This window comes from Carcharodon carcharias, chromosome 1 (assembly GCF_017639515.1).
Source record: "Carcharodon carcharias isolate sCarCar2 chromosome 1, sCarCar2.pri, whole genome shotgun sequence".
In the NCBI taxonomy this organism is placed as follows: domain Eukaryota; kingdom Metazoa; phylum Chordata; class Chondrichthyes; order Lamniformes; family Lamnidae; genus Carcharodon; species Carcharodon carcharias.
Window position 1 is genome coordinate 151685316 of NC_054467.1, and position 16197 is coordinate 151701512.

At 45.0% G+C, this 16197-nt stretch overlaps 1 protein-coding gene across 5 annotated transcripts in view; it reads left to right on the top strand.

Annotated features, from left to right (window-relative positions):
• Positions 1-16197, top strand: part of fip1l1a (FIP1 like 1a (S. cerevisiae)) — a 107469-nt gene that overhangs the window by 3201 nt on the left and 88071 nt on the right. For all 5 annotated transcript variants that reach the window (XM_041200666.1, XM_041200647.1, XM_041200656.1 and 2 more), the window contains exon 3: positions 10741-10804. In XM_041200666.1, the coding sequence (XP_041056600.1) occupies positions 10741-10804 (64 nt within the window). The remainder of the gene's footprint in view (positions 1-10740; positions 10805-16197) is intronic.

The window sequence follows — 16197 nt, forward strand, 5'->3', positions numbered from 1 at the left end:
AATTGAGATTAGCTGCTGATGGAATGGGAATTGAATAATGGACCTGCGTGACTCAATTCCATTTTATGTAGCTCATCTATCAACCGAGTAATCAGGAAATTTGTCCAGTCATTTTAATTGCTTGAATGGATTGAATATTGACATCTTGGCACATAATGGAACTGCATAAACAAAGCAGTTCTGGATCAGTTCAACAGTAATAATATGATAAAAACAAAAAAACTGCGGATGCTGGAAATCCAAAACAAAAACAGAATTACCTGGAAAAACTCAGCAGGTCTGGCAGCATCGGCGGAGAAGAAAAGAGTTGACGTTTCGAGTCCTCATGACCCTTCGACAGAACTTGCGTTCAAGTCCAAGAAAGAGTTGAAATATAAGCTGGTTTAAGGTGTGTGTGTGGGGGGCGGAGAGATAGAGAGACAAAGAGGTGGGGGGGGGGGGGGTGTGTGGTTGTAGGGACAAACAAGCAGTGATAGAAGCAGATCATCAAAAGATGTCAACGACAATAGTACAATAGAACACATAGGTGTTAAAATTAAAGTTGGTGATATTATCTAAACGAATGTGCTAATTAAGAATGGATGGTAGGGCACTCAAGGTATAGCTCTAGTGGGTTTTTTTTATATAATGGAAATAGGTGGGAAAAGGAAAATCTTTATAACTTATTGGAAAAAAAAGGGAAGGGGGAAACAGAAAGGGGGTGGGGATGGGGGAGGGAGCTTACGACCTAAAGTTGTTGAATTCAATATTCAGTCCGGAAGGCTGTAAAGTCCCTAGTCGGAAGATGAGGTGTTGTTCCTCCAGTTTGCGTTGGGCTTCACTGGAACAATGCAGCAAGCCAAGGACAGACATGTGGGCAAGAGAGCAGGGTGGAGTGTTGAAATGGCAAGCGACAGGGAGGTTTGGGTCATTCTTGCAGACAGACCGCAGGTGTTCTGCAAAGCGGTCGCCCAGTTTACGTTTGGTCTCTCCAATGTAGAGGAGACCACATTGGGAGCAACGAATGCAGTAGACTAAGTTGGGGGAAATGCAAGTGAAATGCTGCTTCACTTGAAAGGAGTGTTTGGGTCCTTGGACGGTGAGGAGAGAGGAAGTGAAGGGGCAGGTGTTGCATCTTTTGCGTGGGCATGGGGTGGTGCCATAGGAGGGGGTTGAGGAGTAGAGGGTGATGGAGGAGTGGACCAGGGTGTCCCGGAGGGAGCGATCCCTACGGAATGCCGATAAGGGGGGTGAAGGGAAGATGTGTTTGGTGGTGGCATCATGCTGGAGTTGGCGGAAATGGCGGAGGATGATCCTTTGAATGCGGAGGCTGGTGGGGTGATAAGTGAGGACAAGGGGGACCCTATCATGTTTCTGGGAGGGAGGAGAAGGCGTGAGGGCGGATGCGCGGGAGATGGGCCAGACACGGTTGAGGGCCCTGTCAACGACCGTGGGTGGAAAACCTCGGTTAAGGAAGAAGGAGGACATGTCAGAGGAACTGTTTTTGAATGTAGCATCATCGGAACAGATGCGACGGAGGCGAAGGAACTGAGAAAATGGGATGGAGTCCTTACAGGAAGCGGGGTGTGAGGAGCTGTAGTCGAGATAGCTGTGGGAGTCGGTGGGTTTGTAATGGATATTGGTGGACAGTCTATCACCAGAGATTGAGACAGAGAGGTCAAGGAAGGGAAGGGAAGTGTCAGAGATGGACCACGTGAAAATGATGGAGGGGTGGAGATTGGAAGCAAAATTAATAAATTTTTCCAAGTCCTGACGAGAGCATGAAGCGGCACCGAAGTAATCATCGATGTACCGGAGAAAGAGTTGTGGAAGGGGGCCGGAGTAGGACTGCAACAAGGAATGTTCCACATACCCCATAAAGAGACAGGCATAGCTGGGGCCCATGCGGGTACCCATAGCCACACCTTTTATTTGGAGGAAGTGAGAGGAGTTGAAGGAGAAATTGTTCAGTGTGAGAACAAGTTCAGCCAGACGGAGGAGAGTAGTGGTGGATGGGGATTGTTCGGGCCTCTGTTCGAGGAAGAAGCTAAGGGCCCTCAGACCATCCTGGTGGGGGATGGAGGTGTAGAGGGATTGGACGTCCATGGTAAAGAGGAAGCGGTTGGGGCCAGGGAACTGGAAATTGTTGATGTGACGTAAGGTGTCAGAGGAATCACGGATGTAGGTGGGAAGGGACTGGACAAGGGGAGAGAGAAGGGAGTCAAGATAACGAGAAATGAGTTCTGTGGGGCAGGAACAAGCTGAGACGATCGGTCTACCGGGGCAGTTCTGTTTGTGGATTTTGGGTAGGAGATAGAAGCGGGCCGTCCGAGGTTGGGAGACTATCAGGTTGGAAGCTGTGGGAGGGAGATCCCCAGAGGAGATGAGGTCAGTGACAGTCCTGGAAACAATGGCTTGATGTTCAGTGGTGGGGTCATGGTCCAGGGAGAGGTAGGAGGAAGTGTCTGCGAGTTGACGCTCAGCCTCCGCGAGGTAGAGGTCAGTGCGCCAGACAACAACAGCACCACCCTTGTCAGCGGGTTTGATGACAATGTCAGGGTTGGACCTGAGAGAATGGAGTGCAGTAAGTTCAGAGAGAGACAGGTTAGAATGGGTGAGAGGAGCAGAGAAATTGAGACGACTAATGTCGCGCCGACAGTTCTCAATGAAAAGATCAAGAGAAGGTAAGAATCCAGAGGGATGGGTCCAGGTGGAGGGAGAATATTGGAGATGGGTAAAAGGATCCGTTGAACTGGGAGAGGACTCCTGCCCAAAGAAGTGAGCCCGGAGACGAAGACGGCGGAAGAAGAGTTCAGCATCATGCCGAGCCCGAAATTCATTGAGGTGAGGGCGTAAGGGTATGAAACTAAGTCCTTTGCTGAGCACTGAACGTTCAGCATCGGAGAGGGGAAGGTCAGGGGGTATAGTGAATACACGGCTGGGGTTGGGATTGGAAGAAAGGGTGGGGACGGAGGAACAGGCAGGGGTGGAGGGTCCTAGATGGGTGTTGGTGTCAATGAGTTGTTGCAGCTTGCGTTCCTTAGCACTTGAGAGAAAGAGAAAAAGTTTCTTGTTGAGGCGTCGGATGAGCCGAAGGATAAAATGAAACTGGGGGCACGCGCAGCTTTGAAAAAGGGTACGGCGGTGCTGCTGGAGGGAGAGGTCGAGTGTGTTCATATGGCGGCGCATGGCACTGAGTGTGGATTTCAGAATGTGACGGGAACAGCAGTCCGAGAAACGTTTTATGTCCCGGAGATACCTGTAATCCTGGGTGGGTTCGAAACATGAGGAGTGGAATTTCAGTTGAAATCCACGTGGGGTAAGTCGGAGACGGAGACAGTCACTGAGAAAGGAGATATGGCTGTGAAAGCGGGTTTTAGTAAACACCTTGTCAAACACTAGGAGGGAAATGGAAAGCAAGGAAGGTGAGCAAGACAACAGAGAGATACGGAAATCTTGTCGCAGAGAGGAACAGAACTTCTTCAAGGAGGTAGGCATTTCTTGAAGAGCAGTGGCAGTCAATTAAACACAGAGATAAAAACAAAAAAACTGCTGAACGTTCAGTGCTCAGCAAAGGACTTAGTTTCATACCCTTACGCCCTCACCTCAATGAATTTCGGGCTCGGCATGATGCTGAACTCTTCTTCCGCCGTCTTCGTCTCCGGGCTCACTTCTTTGAGCAGGAGTCCTCTCCCAGTTCAACGGATCCTTTTACCCATCTCCAATATTCTCCCTCCACCTGGACCCCTCCCTCTGGATTCTTACCTTCTCTTGATCTTTTCATTGAGAACTGTCGGCGCGACATTAGTCGTCTCAATTTCTCTGCTCCTCTCACCCATTCTAACCTGTCTCTCTCTGAACTTACTGCACTCCATTCTCTCAGGTCCAACCCTGACATTGTCATCAAACCCGCTGACAAGGGTGGTGCTGTTGTTGTCTGGCGCACTGACCTCTACCTCGCGGAGGCTGAGCGTCAACTCGCAGACACTTCCTCCTACCTCTCCCTGGACCATGACCCCACCACTGAACATCAAGCCATTGTTTCCAGAACTGTCACTGACCTCATCTCCTCTGGGGATCTCCCTCCCACAGCTTCCAACCTGATAGTCGCCCAACCTCGGACGGCCCGCTTCTAACTCCTACCCAAAATCCACAAACAGAACTGCCCTGGTAGACCGATCGTCTCAGCTTGTTCCTGCCCCACAGAACTCATTTCTCGTTATCTTGACTCCCTTCTCTCTCCCCTTGTCCAGTCCCTTCCCACCTACATCCGTGATTCCTCTGACACCTTACGTCACATCAACAATTTCCAGTTCCCTGGCCCCAACCGCTTCCTCTTCACCATGGACGTCCAATCCCTCTACACCTCCATCCCCCACCAGGATGGTCTGAGGGCCCTTAGCTTCTTCCTCGAACAGAGGCCCGAACAATCCCCATCCACCACTACTCTCCTCCGTCTGGCTGAACTTGTTCTCACACTGAACAATTTCTCCTTCAACTCCTCTCACTTCCTCCAAATAAAAGGTGTGGCTATGGGTACCCGCATGGGCCCCAGCTATGCCTGTCTCTTTATGGGGTATGTGGAACATTCCTTGTTGCAGTCCTACTCCGGCCCCCTTCCACAACTCTTTCTCCGGTACATCGATGATTACTTCGGTGCCGCTTCATGCTCTCGTCAGGACTTGGAAAAATTTATTAATTTTGCTTCCAATCTCCACCCCTCCATCATTTTCACGTGGTCCATCTCTGACACTTCCCTTCCCTTCCTTGACCTCTCTGTCTCAATCTCTGGTGATAGACTGTCCACCAATATCCATTACAAACCCACCGACTCCCACAGCTATCTCGACTACAGCTCCTCACACCCCGCTTCCTGTAAGGACTCCATCCCATTTTCTCAGTTCCTTCGCCTCCGTCGCATCTGTTCCGATGATGCTACATTCAAAAACAGTTCCTCTGACATGTCCTCCTTCTTCCTTAACCGAGGTTTTCCACCCACGGTCGTTGACAGGGCCCTCAACCGTGTCCGGCCCATCTCCCGCGCATCCGCCCTCACGCCTTCTCCTCCCTCCCAGAAACATGATAGGGTCCCCCTTGTCCTCACTTATCACCCCACCAGCCTCCGCATTCAAAGGATCATCCTCCGCCATTTCCGCCAACTCCAGCATGATGCCACCACCAAACACATCTTCCCTTCACCCCCCTTATCGGCATTCCGTAGGGATCGCTCCCTCCGGGACACCCTGGTCCACTCCTCCATCACCCCCTACTCCTCAACCCCCTCCTATGGCACCACCCCATGCCCACGCAAAAGATGCAACACCTGCCCCTTCACTTCCTCTCTCCTCACCGTCCAAGGACCCAAACACTCCTTTCAAGTGAAGCAGCATTTCACTTGCATTTCCCCCAACTTAGTCTACTGCATTCGTTGCTCCCAATGTGGTCTCCTCTACATTGGAGAGACCAAACGTAAACTGGGTGACCGCTTTGCAGAACACCTGCGGTCTGTCCGCAAGAATGACCCAAACCTCCCTGTCGCTTGCCATTTCAACACTCCACCCTGCTCTCTTGCCCACATGTCTGTCCTTGGCTTGCTGCATTGTTCCAGTGAAGCCCAACGCAAACTGGAGGAACAACACCTCATCTTCCGACTAGGGACTTTACAGCCTTCCGGACTGAATATTGAATTCAACAACTTTAGGTCGTAAGCTCCCTCCCCCATCCCCACCCCCTTTCTGTTTCCCCCTTCCCTTTTTTTTCCAATAAGTTATAAAGATTTTCCTTTTCCCACCTATTTCCATTATATAAAAAAAAACCCACTAGAGCTATACCTTGAGTGCCCTACCATCCATTCTTAATTAGCACATTCGTTTAGATAATATCACCAACTTTAATTTTAACACCTATGTGTTCTATTGTACTATTGTCGTTGACATCTTTTGATGATCTGCTTCTATCACTGCTTGTTTGTCCCTACAACCACACCCCCCCCCCCCACCTCTTTGTCTCTCTATCTCTCCGCCCCCCACACACACACCTTAAACCAGCTTATATTTCAACTCTTTCTTGGACTTGAACGCAAGTTCTGTCGAAGGGTCATGAGGACTCGAAACGTCAACTCTTTTCTTCTCCGCCGATGCTGCCAGACCTGCTGAGTTTTTCCAGGTAATTCTGTAATAATATGACATCTTTAACATAGTAAAAAAAGCTCTTCAAAGGAGTGTGACCAAACAAAACATGGTGCTGAACTATATAAGGAGATTTCTGGACAGATCACCAGAAGTTTGGTTAAAAAGGTAAGTTTTAAAGAGCATCTTAAAGGAAGAAGAGATTTTGGGATTAAAATCCAAAGTTTAGGGCTTAGGTAACTTGAGATATAGTGAAGCTGATTATAGACCACTGTAACAAAAACAGAATTACCTGGAAAAACTCAGCAGGTCTGGCAGCATCGGCGGAGAAGAAAAGAGTTGACGTTTCGAGTCACCCAGTTCTGTCGAAGGGTCATGAGGACTCGAAACGTCAACTCTTTTCTTCTCCGCCGATGCTGCCAGACCTGCTGAGTTTTTCCAGGTAATTCTGTTTTTGTTTTGGATTTCCAGCATCCGCAGTTTTTTTGTTTTTATAGACCACTGTGTTGGCTGATGTCAGTTAACTCCAGACATCCCTGTGATCAAACTGAGACATTCCTTATCTTTAGTTTGGCCTTGTTTTAAATCAGCCAGGCTACTGGAGTGCTCCTGACTTGTCTGGATTTAAATAATGAAGAGATTGAGTGGGAAATAATCATGTTTAAAAATCCTAAGTTGTGTGTTTGCAGCAGAGCCAAATTGTAATGGAAAAATTGGTGTGGTAGCAGATTAAGGTTAAAAGGAACAAAAGCTGTTCAGAGTACGTGGTGCTTATGTGCCTCATATTGAATGAATGTTGTATATATGGATTTTCAAAAGTATTTGTGAAGGTGATAACTGTAAGGCAGGTGGCCTGAGAGAATTTGCCATAATAATTAGGAAGCCCTTGGTTTTATTTCCTCCTGGCTTGAGTGCTCCAATGCTTCCATGCCTAACCTTCCATCTACCATTTTCGATACACTTCAGTTTATCCTGTTCTCTGCTGCTTGTATTATTACTTATGCCAAGTTTCGTTCATCTTCACCTCTGCTCACAAGTAGTTGGAAGTTGGCTGCTTTCTGTTCTTCGGAGTAATTGTTTTCACACTGGAGGGATCTAAACTCTGATATCCTCCAGGGGTCAGTGTAAGGACAATTGTGCTTTTGAATATATTTTAATCTGAATTTTGGCAAAGGTCACTTTCAGAATTTGCATAACAACACCTCAACCGTGAATTAATCCATGACTTCTACCAATTTAAAATTTCTTCTTTGCCTCTACCAATAAAACCTAGGTTTCCATTTATTTGCTCAAAACCTTTAAAAATGAGATGACAAGTACTGAGACCCAGAAGTACTGGATAACAATAGCTGGCAGTTTAACTATCCAAAAGACTGTGGAATTTCATAGGAGGGTATAGACAAGTCAGATTGTGTTGAATGAATTTTCATGCAGAAAAATGTGATGTGGTACACTTTGGGGGGAAGTGCATCTATTTTGAATACCTGTACGGCAAATGGTATTCTTTCCTTTTTAAAAGGAATAAAATAAAGACCTCTGGGTCTCAGTGTTATCATCTCATTTTTAAAGGTTTTGAGCAAATAATTGGTACCTAGGTTTTATTGGTAGAGGCAAAGAAGAAATTTTAAAGTTGTACAAATCATGGATTATGTCACAGTTGAAATATTGTCCAGTTTTGGACACCATCCTTTAGAAAAAAAGTGAAGGCTATTGAGAGTGCACAGAAGGCATTTTTAATGATGATACCAGAAGGAGGTGGTGGCTTGGTGGTATTGTCACTAGACTGGTAATCCAGGGACACAGGATAATGCTCTGGGGACCTGGGTTTGACCCCCACCACAGCAGATGGTGGAATCTGAATTTAATAAATAAAAAAGTCTAATAATGACCATGAAACCGTTGTTGATTGTCATAAAAACCCACCTGGTTCACTGATGTCCTTTAGGGAAGGAAATCTGCTGTCCTTACCTGGTCTGGCCTACATGTGATGTAATGTGGTTGACTCTCTTTTAAAAAATAAAATGCCCTATGAGCAAGGGCAGTTAGGGATGGGCAACAAATGCTGGTCATTAATTTTTTTTTCGTTCATGGGATGTCAGCATCGATGGAAAGGCCCATCCTTTATTGCCCATCCCTAAGTGTCCTTGAATTTCAAAGTCAACCATATTGCTGTGGACCTGGAGATTTCCTTCTCTAAAGAACATTAGCTCTGTAGGGAATGACTGAAGAAACTGGGACTTTTTGACTGGGGCAGGGAATGTTAAGAAGCATTCTAGATAGAGAAGATTAAAAAGTTTTGGTAAGGTAAACGGCCACACACTATTTCCAGTAGTCAGAATTAGGAATTAGAGAGCATAAATTGGAGATCATCACTGAAAGGAGAGATTCAGAAAAAAAAATACTCAACTGGTTGTTAGGATATGGAATGTTCTGCCAGAAACCAATAACATCTGAAGCAGAATTTCTAGTAGCTTTTATGTAAAAAGTGGATAAATATTTCAAGAAGAAAATAATTATAAGGGATTTGGATGAAGAATAACCCTTTAACGCTTTAATGAGCTGGTGTATGCTATGGAGGTTCAATGACTTGTGAAGTCCTATTTTCCTAAAAATCTGGCTAGTGGCCTCAAATGTGAGGAGTGAATTGGCTACTTGTTAAGTCCTTTTCCTTTCAGGGAAGAAAAGTTTGTGAAATCCTTCTTTTTTCTGGAAAAGAGTTGTTGCCTGATTGCAAAATACAGTTAAGAATGTCTACTTTCTTTGAATACAGTTCATCTTCAACACAGTTTCCTCCTGCCAGCCGCTTGATTCTCTTTCTAATGTGGAGTGTTTAGAGTTTCCCATTTGTCTGTTTTTTACTTTGTCACCATGTTAATGTTTTGTATTTTCATTTTACATTTCTCAACCACCCACTATTTTCTATCCTAATTACTCATTTCCTGAAGACTTTGGTTTCTCCTGGGTACAGAAGTATGAATCTAGACAGTGAGTGGCAGCAGTGTATTTGATGCAGCTTCCAGCAGGGATGGTGAAATAGTCGTCTAGAACTTTTGCTGATTTCTCCCCTCTCCCTCACCTCCTCAGGCTACAGAATGCCAAACCAACTGAGACTGATTAATTTATCATAGAATAGGAATTGTACATGGGACTTACTAGCTTGCTTGGTTTATTTCTGTATCCCACTGGGCATCAGGCTATCAAGGGAGTGCATTGCAGCAGCCTCCTTTGAAATATCACCTGCTTTACAAAACAAAATCAATATGTAGTAGGAACTGGGTTTCAAAGCCAGCACCTGCTGCTCTTTTTGAATAACAACATAAAGAAGGACAGAACTTGCCTTTATATGTTGCATGTTATCACATCCTCAAGAATTTCTGAAGTCTTTCATTCTATCCATGAATTACTTATGACGTGCATTTGCTATTCTAATATGGGAAAACACTGCAATCATATCTCAAAATACATCAGATGAGATGAGTGACCAATTAATCTATTTCTTTTGGCATTGGCTGAAGAAGGAACATCAGGGTACCCTTTCAAATATATGGGATTTTTTTATGTCCATCTGAACATGCACAGGTGAAAGCCTTTGCTTAATGGCCCAGAATTTGCAGTTGGCGGCAAAGCAAAGGCTCTCACTGCTGACCTCAAAGGAAACTACCTACAAAGATCTGGCAATCTCTGTGGCAGGAATTACCCCTTTCTTGATGGTAGTTTAAATCTGGTGCCAAATCAAGGGTTACGTCTTGATGTGCAACAGCAGTGATGTCAGCAAGCAGGTGGGCGACCAATCAAGTTGAAGTATTCACACACTGCAAACCAGGAAGTTAAAAGCACTTAAATCCTTCACTTTTAATTTAAACTTTCAGATAGTGAAATAAATCCATGAAAAATTCATAAAACCATGACTGCATGAAAAAAAAAGCTAAACTAAAGACAGACATTAGCTTTTCAGGCCAGTGAGGATGTTTAGCAGTAATTATGAAGTTAGTATGCCATTGAAAACCCAGTTGCACCTCATTCAACAAGGTGTAACTTTTTCTAATGTTTTTACAGTGAGACTAACCATGTAGAAGTGGAAGTTCTTTCCAATTCATGATTGCAAGGGCTATTGCAGTCTGTGGGAATCTCGACAATGCACCCATGGAGGAATATATACTCACTGACCGCAACTTCTGGATTTCTGCACAAACTCCCAAAGTTGCTGTCAGTTTCAATGGAGTCATAATCGTGAGCACTAAACTACCAGAGCAAAATAATTTTCTTTTAAAGATACACCTTCCACAAAGCAGCACTCAGTCAGCCTTAATAACTCATGCCGAAGCTTTAGAGTGGGTCTTGATTATGCAACTTTCTACCTCAGTTGAGAATGATACTAGCTGAGATAAGCTGATTTGTAGCTTATGTTCCTTCAGAAAACGGGGAAGAAAATGGAAAAGTATGTAACCTGACACTCTTAATTGAAATGTATTTTTGTACCAAAAGTGTTAAATTTTGAAAAAAGTTACCATGTTTGCTATTTTCATGTTTTGAAAAAATTTTCTTTTCCTAAGTGCTTTTGTGTTTTAGTTTTAAAGACTCTGCTGTTCGTGTAAAATATATCTTGGAATAATAATAGTTTCTCTCTCTTTAGTGCCGATGCACCTGCTCCAACTTCTGCTGTAGAAGAAACTCGGGGTAATGGAGTGATGCGAGTTGTAAGTTTTCCATCAACTTAAGACCATCAAAATTAACAGTATAAATTAGTTCAAGGGACGGTTGTGTATCTTTGGAGGAAGAAAAGATTGAGGCATGTGACAGTTAGGTGGGGTGTTCAAAATAAGATGGGTTGATGGAATGAAAGACTCTTTCCTGTTCTTAAGAATCCCTGCATTAAGTTATATAGTCGCTGTGGAAGAGAAGCCAGGGTGGCTGATAAGTTTCACGCCACTACTATTTCTGCTGAGGGATATAACATCTCTTCGCTCAGTTGTTTTGTCCCTCATTTGGCTCCTATCAGTATAACATGACAAAGATTAATGTCATGTTTTCTGGATTTTTGGCTGTATTTCCATGGGCAGCATATAGAAATTAGTTAATTTAAAATGTGTTTTTATGTTGAGACTGATGTGAAGGGTTAAATTCACATGGCATCAATGTTGGGACAATGCACTAGGTTTCACAGTGTGTCTGAACTGGCACCTTGGAGACATTCAAGGATAATTTGACAGTTCAGCAACCATTCACACTTGCTGCTGTGGCAGTCCTATTCATTTGAATTCGACGTGGGTTATTGCCATGTTAGATTAATGGATTTTGGCAGAAGGGTAGTTAATTTTGAAGTCTGGAAAGAGAGGACATCCTGCCTTTGGACTATAGCACCAGAAGCGGAGGGATCATTTAAGTAAGGCAACCCATTAATGTGGGATTGCATCACTTTAGTTTTATTAATCATTACGATGACATGGAGCCAAGTTGTATCAGCTCAACCAGGTGAATCTAATCATTTCTACTTTTACTTTTCACCTTGCTGTTTATTAAAGTAGCTTACAATTTGATTGAAAATTCATTTTATTTACGGTTCATTCAGTCACCAAAGAAGAGAATAAAAAGGAACAGATGAAAAACACAAATATCCAGAATCTTTAGAACACGGGAGTTGTTTAAATGAAACACAGAATAGAACGGAATCATAGGATGGTTACAGCACAGGAGAAGGCCATTCAGCCTGCCATATCTGTGCTGGCTTTCTGATAGAACAATTGACCTCGTGCCACCGCTCCCCGCTCCCAACCCCCCCCCCCCCCCCCAAACTTCTCATAGCCCTGCACATTCTTCCTTTTCAGATAATAATCCAATTCCACCTTGAATGCCTTGATTGGATCTGCCTCCACAACACATTCAGGCAGTGCATTCCAGAAACAGTAGTGGAGATACACATTTTATGTTGGGTACATGCCTTTTCTAGGAGTGCATACATTGAATTTGGCAGAGCTACTGTGGGTGGAACTTTCCAAAGCCTCATTTTATGATCAGGACCTTGCATGCTGTAGGAAGCTTATTAGAAAAATGCAGATGCATTGCCTGCAATTTTTCTTCTATTGCTAACAGAAGGAAAATTACAGGCATAGTGCCCATAAATTTCTGATATTATGGGGCCTCTGGAACTTTGGCCAGTTATATTTTCTACTGTAAACTAGTTAGCTTTATTAAAAAATACCAAAACTTTTGTGGATTTTTAAAATCCATGAAAACAAACCTGAGGCATGGCCTATGTTACATCAAGTACAATTTGACATTGGACAAAATATGTTGAGTTAAAAAAAACTTCTTCGTAAGTTAGTGAGGTGCTCTCTATTGCTCCCTCAAAAGCCAAAAGGATCTAAAATACAGACAATGTGTGTCGATTACATCTAGGTTTGGGACACTATTCCACCCTAGCAGAATAGAGACACACACTTGGAAGGTGACCTGGTAGCATATGTATCAGAACAAAATTCATCTGTTCTTTCAGTCAGTCCCTGAAGTTTTAATGCTTTTTTTTTCATGCCCACCTTCCCTGCAACTCCGTGTTTGAATCCTCCAATCAGGTTTTCGCTCCTGCCACAGTACTGAAACAACTCTTATCAAAGTGGCAAATTACATTGTAAATGAATATGACAAAACTAAACTTTCCCTTCTCAACCTATCTGCAGACTTTGACACAGTTGATCACACCATTGGCTTCCAACTGTCGACCCGCTGGTTGGAGCTGCACTCACCTGGTTCCATTCTTATCTATCCAATTATAGTCAAATTATCAATTCTCTCCCCTCCACCTCTTGTAAACCCCAAGGCCCCATCTTTGCCCCCCCCTCCTTTTTCTCATCTGCGTGCTGCCCCTTGGCAATATCATTCAAAAGCATAGTGTTAGTTTTCACACATATGCTGACAACACCCAACTCTATCTTATCACCACCGCTCTCAATGACTCCACTGTTGTTAAATTATCGGACTGCTTATTCAGCATCCAATATTTAATGTTCTATATTGGGAAAGTCGAAACCACTGTTTTCAGTCCCTGCTCCAAACTTTGTTCCCTAGCTACCGACTTCCAAGGGCATTTAAGAGTCAACCACATTGCTATGGGTTTGGAATCACGTAGGCCAGACCAGTTAGATTTCATTCCCTAAAGGACATTAGTGAACCAGATGGGCTTTTATGACAATCAGCAATGGTTTCATGGTCATCATCAGACTTTTACCTCCAGATTTTTGTTGGATTAAAATTTCATCTGCCTTGGTGGGATTCAAACCTGGTTTCCCCCAAGGATTACCCTGGTTCTCTGGGATACTAGTCCAGTGACAATACCGCTCTGCCACTTCCTCCCCTGCCTGAGATTAAGCCATTTTGTTTGCAACCTTGGCCCAGAACTTCTAGTCTCTGAATGGTCAGAAACCAGAAATATGCCCAGGATATGCGTTAGGACCCCTCAGAACTTCCATTACACTAACTACATGGGAATTATCCAGGAAGTTTGAACCTGGTGCCTTCCAAAAATGTCTCCAACTCTTGAGTTAGAGTCAGAGACGTCAGACGGTTCCGACTTATTGACCTGAATAGTTACCCAGCCGGAATCTAACTCCAGGGTAACTAGCTATATTGCTGATCTTCCTGAATACTCCCCTGCCCACCCCCCCTTCCCCACAACTTTACCATTCTGCCCACCTGCCACCCCTACCCATCTGCCCTACCCACTTCCTCGACCACTGTACCCCCTTACCCACCAGGACCCCGTGAAGTCTCATGGCACCAGGTTAAACATGGGCAAGGAATCCTCCTGCTGGTTACCACCTACCGTCCCCCCATTTCAGCTCATGAATCAGTACTCTTCCATGTTGAACACCACTTGGAGGAAGCACTGCAGGTGGCAGGGGCATAAAATGTACTCTAGATGGGGGAGTTCAATGTCCATCACCAAGAGTGGCTCGCTAATACCACTACTGACTGAGCTGGCTGATTCCTAAAGGACATAGCTGGTAGACTGGGTCTGCAACAGCTGGTGGGGAAGCAACAAGAGGGAAAAACCTACTTGACCTCATCCTCCACAATCTACCTGTTGCAGATGCAGTTGTCCATGACAGTATTGGTATGAATGACCAACGCACAGTCCCATGGAGACTCCATCGTGTTCTGTGGCACTACCACCATGTTAAATGAGATAGATTTCAAACAGATCTATCAACTAAAACTGGTAATCCATTAGGTGCTGTGGGCCATCAGCAGTAGCAGAATTGTACTCAACCACAATCTGTAACCTCATGGCCTGGCATATCCCTCACTGTACCATTACCATCAAGCCAGGGGATCAATCCTGGTTGAAGAGTGCAGGAGGGCATGCCAGGACCGGCACCAGGCATACCTAAAAATGAGGTGTCAACTGGTAAAGCTACAACACAGAACTGTTTGCATGCCAAACAGTGAAAGCAGCATGTGATAGACAGAGCTAAGTGATCCCACAACCAATGGATCAGATCTGTGCTCTGCAGTCCTGCCACATCCAGTTGTCAATGGTGGTGGACAATTAAACAACACACTGGAGGAGGAGGCTCCACAAATATCACCACCCTTGATGGCGAGCCCAGCACATCAGTGCGTAAGACCAGGCTGAAGCATTTGCAAGAATCTTCAGCCAGAATCATTGAGCGGATGACGCATTTTGGCTTCCACCTGAGGTACCCAGCATCAATGCCAGTCTTCAGCTAATTTGATTCACTCCGCATGATGTCAAAAAATGGCTGACGTCCCTGGAAACTACAAGGGCTATGGACCCTGACAACGTTCTGGCAATAGTACTGAAGACTTGTGCTCCAAAACTCATTGCACTCCTTGCTAGCTGTTTCAGTACAGCTACAACACTGGCATCTACCGAGCAATGTGGAAAATTGCCCAGATATGCCTTGTCCGCAAAAAACAGGACCAATCCAACACGGCTAATTAGCGTCCCACCAGGCTTCTCTCGATCATCAACTAAGTGATGGAAGGGATTGTTAACAATGCTATCAAGCGGCACTTGCTTAGCAATAACCTTCTCATTAACACCCGGTTTGGGTTGCACCAAGGACACTCGGCTCCTGGTCTTGGTCCATACATGGACAAAAGAGCTGAACTCGAGCTGAGGTGAGAGTGACTGCCCTTGACATCAAAGCAGCATTTTTGATTGAGTGTGGCATTAAGGAGCCCTAGCAAAACTGGAATTAATGGGAATTGGGGGGGGAAATTCTCCACTGGTTGGAGTCATACCTAGTACAAAGGAAGATGATTGTAGTTGTTGGGGGTCAGTCATCTCAGCTCCAGGACATCACTCTCCACGAGTTCCTCAGGATACTGTCGTAGGCCCAACAATCTTCAGCTGTTTCATGAATGACCTTCCCTCCTTAGAAACGGGGTTGTTCACTGATGATTGCATAATGTGCAGCAACATTCAGCCTTGGGCTGACAAGTGGCAAGCAATATTCACACCACACAAGCACCAGGCAACGACCGTCTCCAACAAGAGAGAAATCTAACCATCGCCCCATGGCTTTCACTCTCATTACCATCACTGAATCCCCCACTGTCCACATCCCAGGGGTTACCGTTGACCAGAAACTGGACTAGCTGTATAAATACTGTGGTTACAAGAACAGGTCAGAGGCTGGGAATTCTGCAGAGGGTAACTCACTTCCTGACTCCCCAAAGCCTGTCCACCACCTACAAGGCACAAGTCAGGAGTGTGATGGAATACTCCCCATTTGCCGGAATGAGTGCAGCTCCAACAATACTCCAGATGCTTGACACCATCCAGGACAAAGCAGCCCGTTTGATTAGCACCCTGTCCACCACCTTCAACATCCACTCGCTCCACCACTGGCGCATAATGGCAGCAGTGTGTACCATCTGCAAATTGCACTGCAACAACATAGTTCATCAAGATTCCTTTGACAGCACCTTCCAAACCTGCAACCTCTACCACGTAGAAGGACAAGGGGAGCAGATACATGGGACACCACCATCTGCAAGTTCCCCTCCAAGCCACCATCCTGACTTGGAAATATATTGCCGTTCCTTCACTGTCACTGGGTCAAAATCC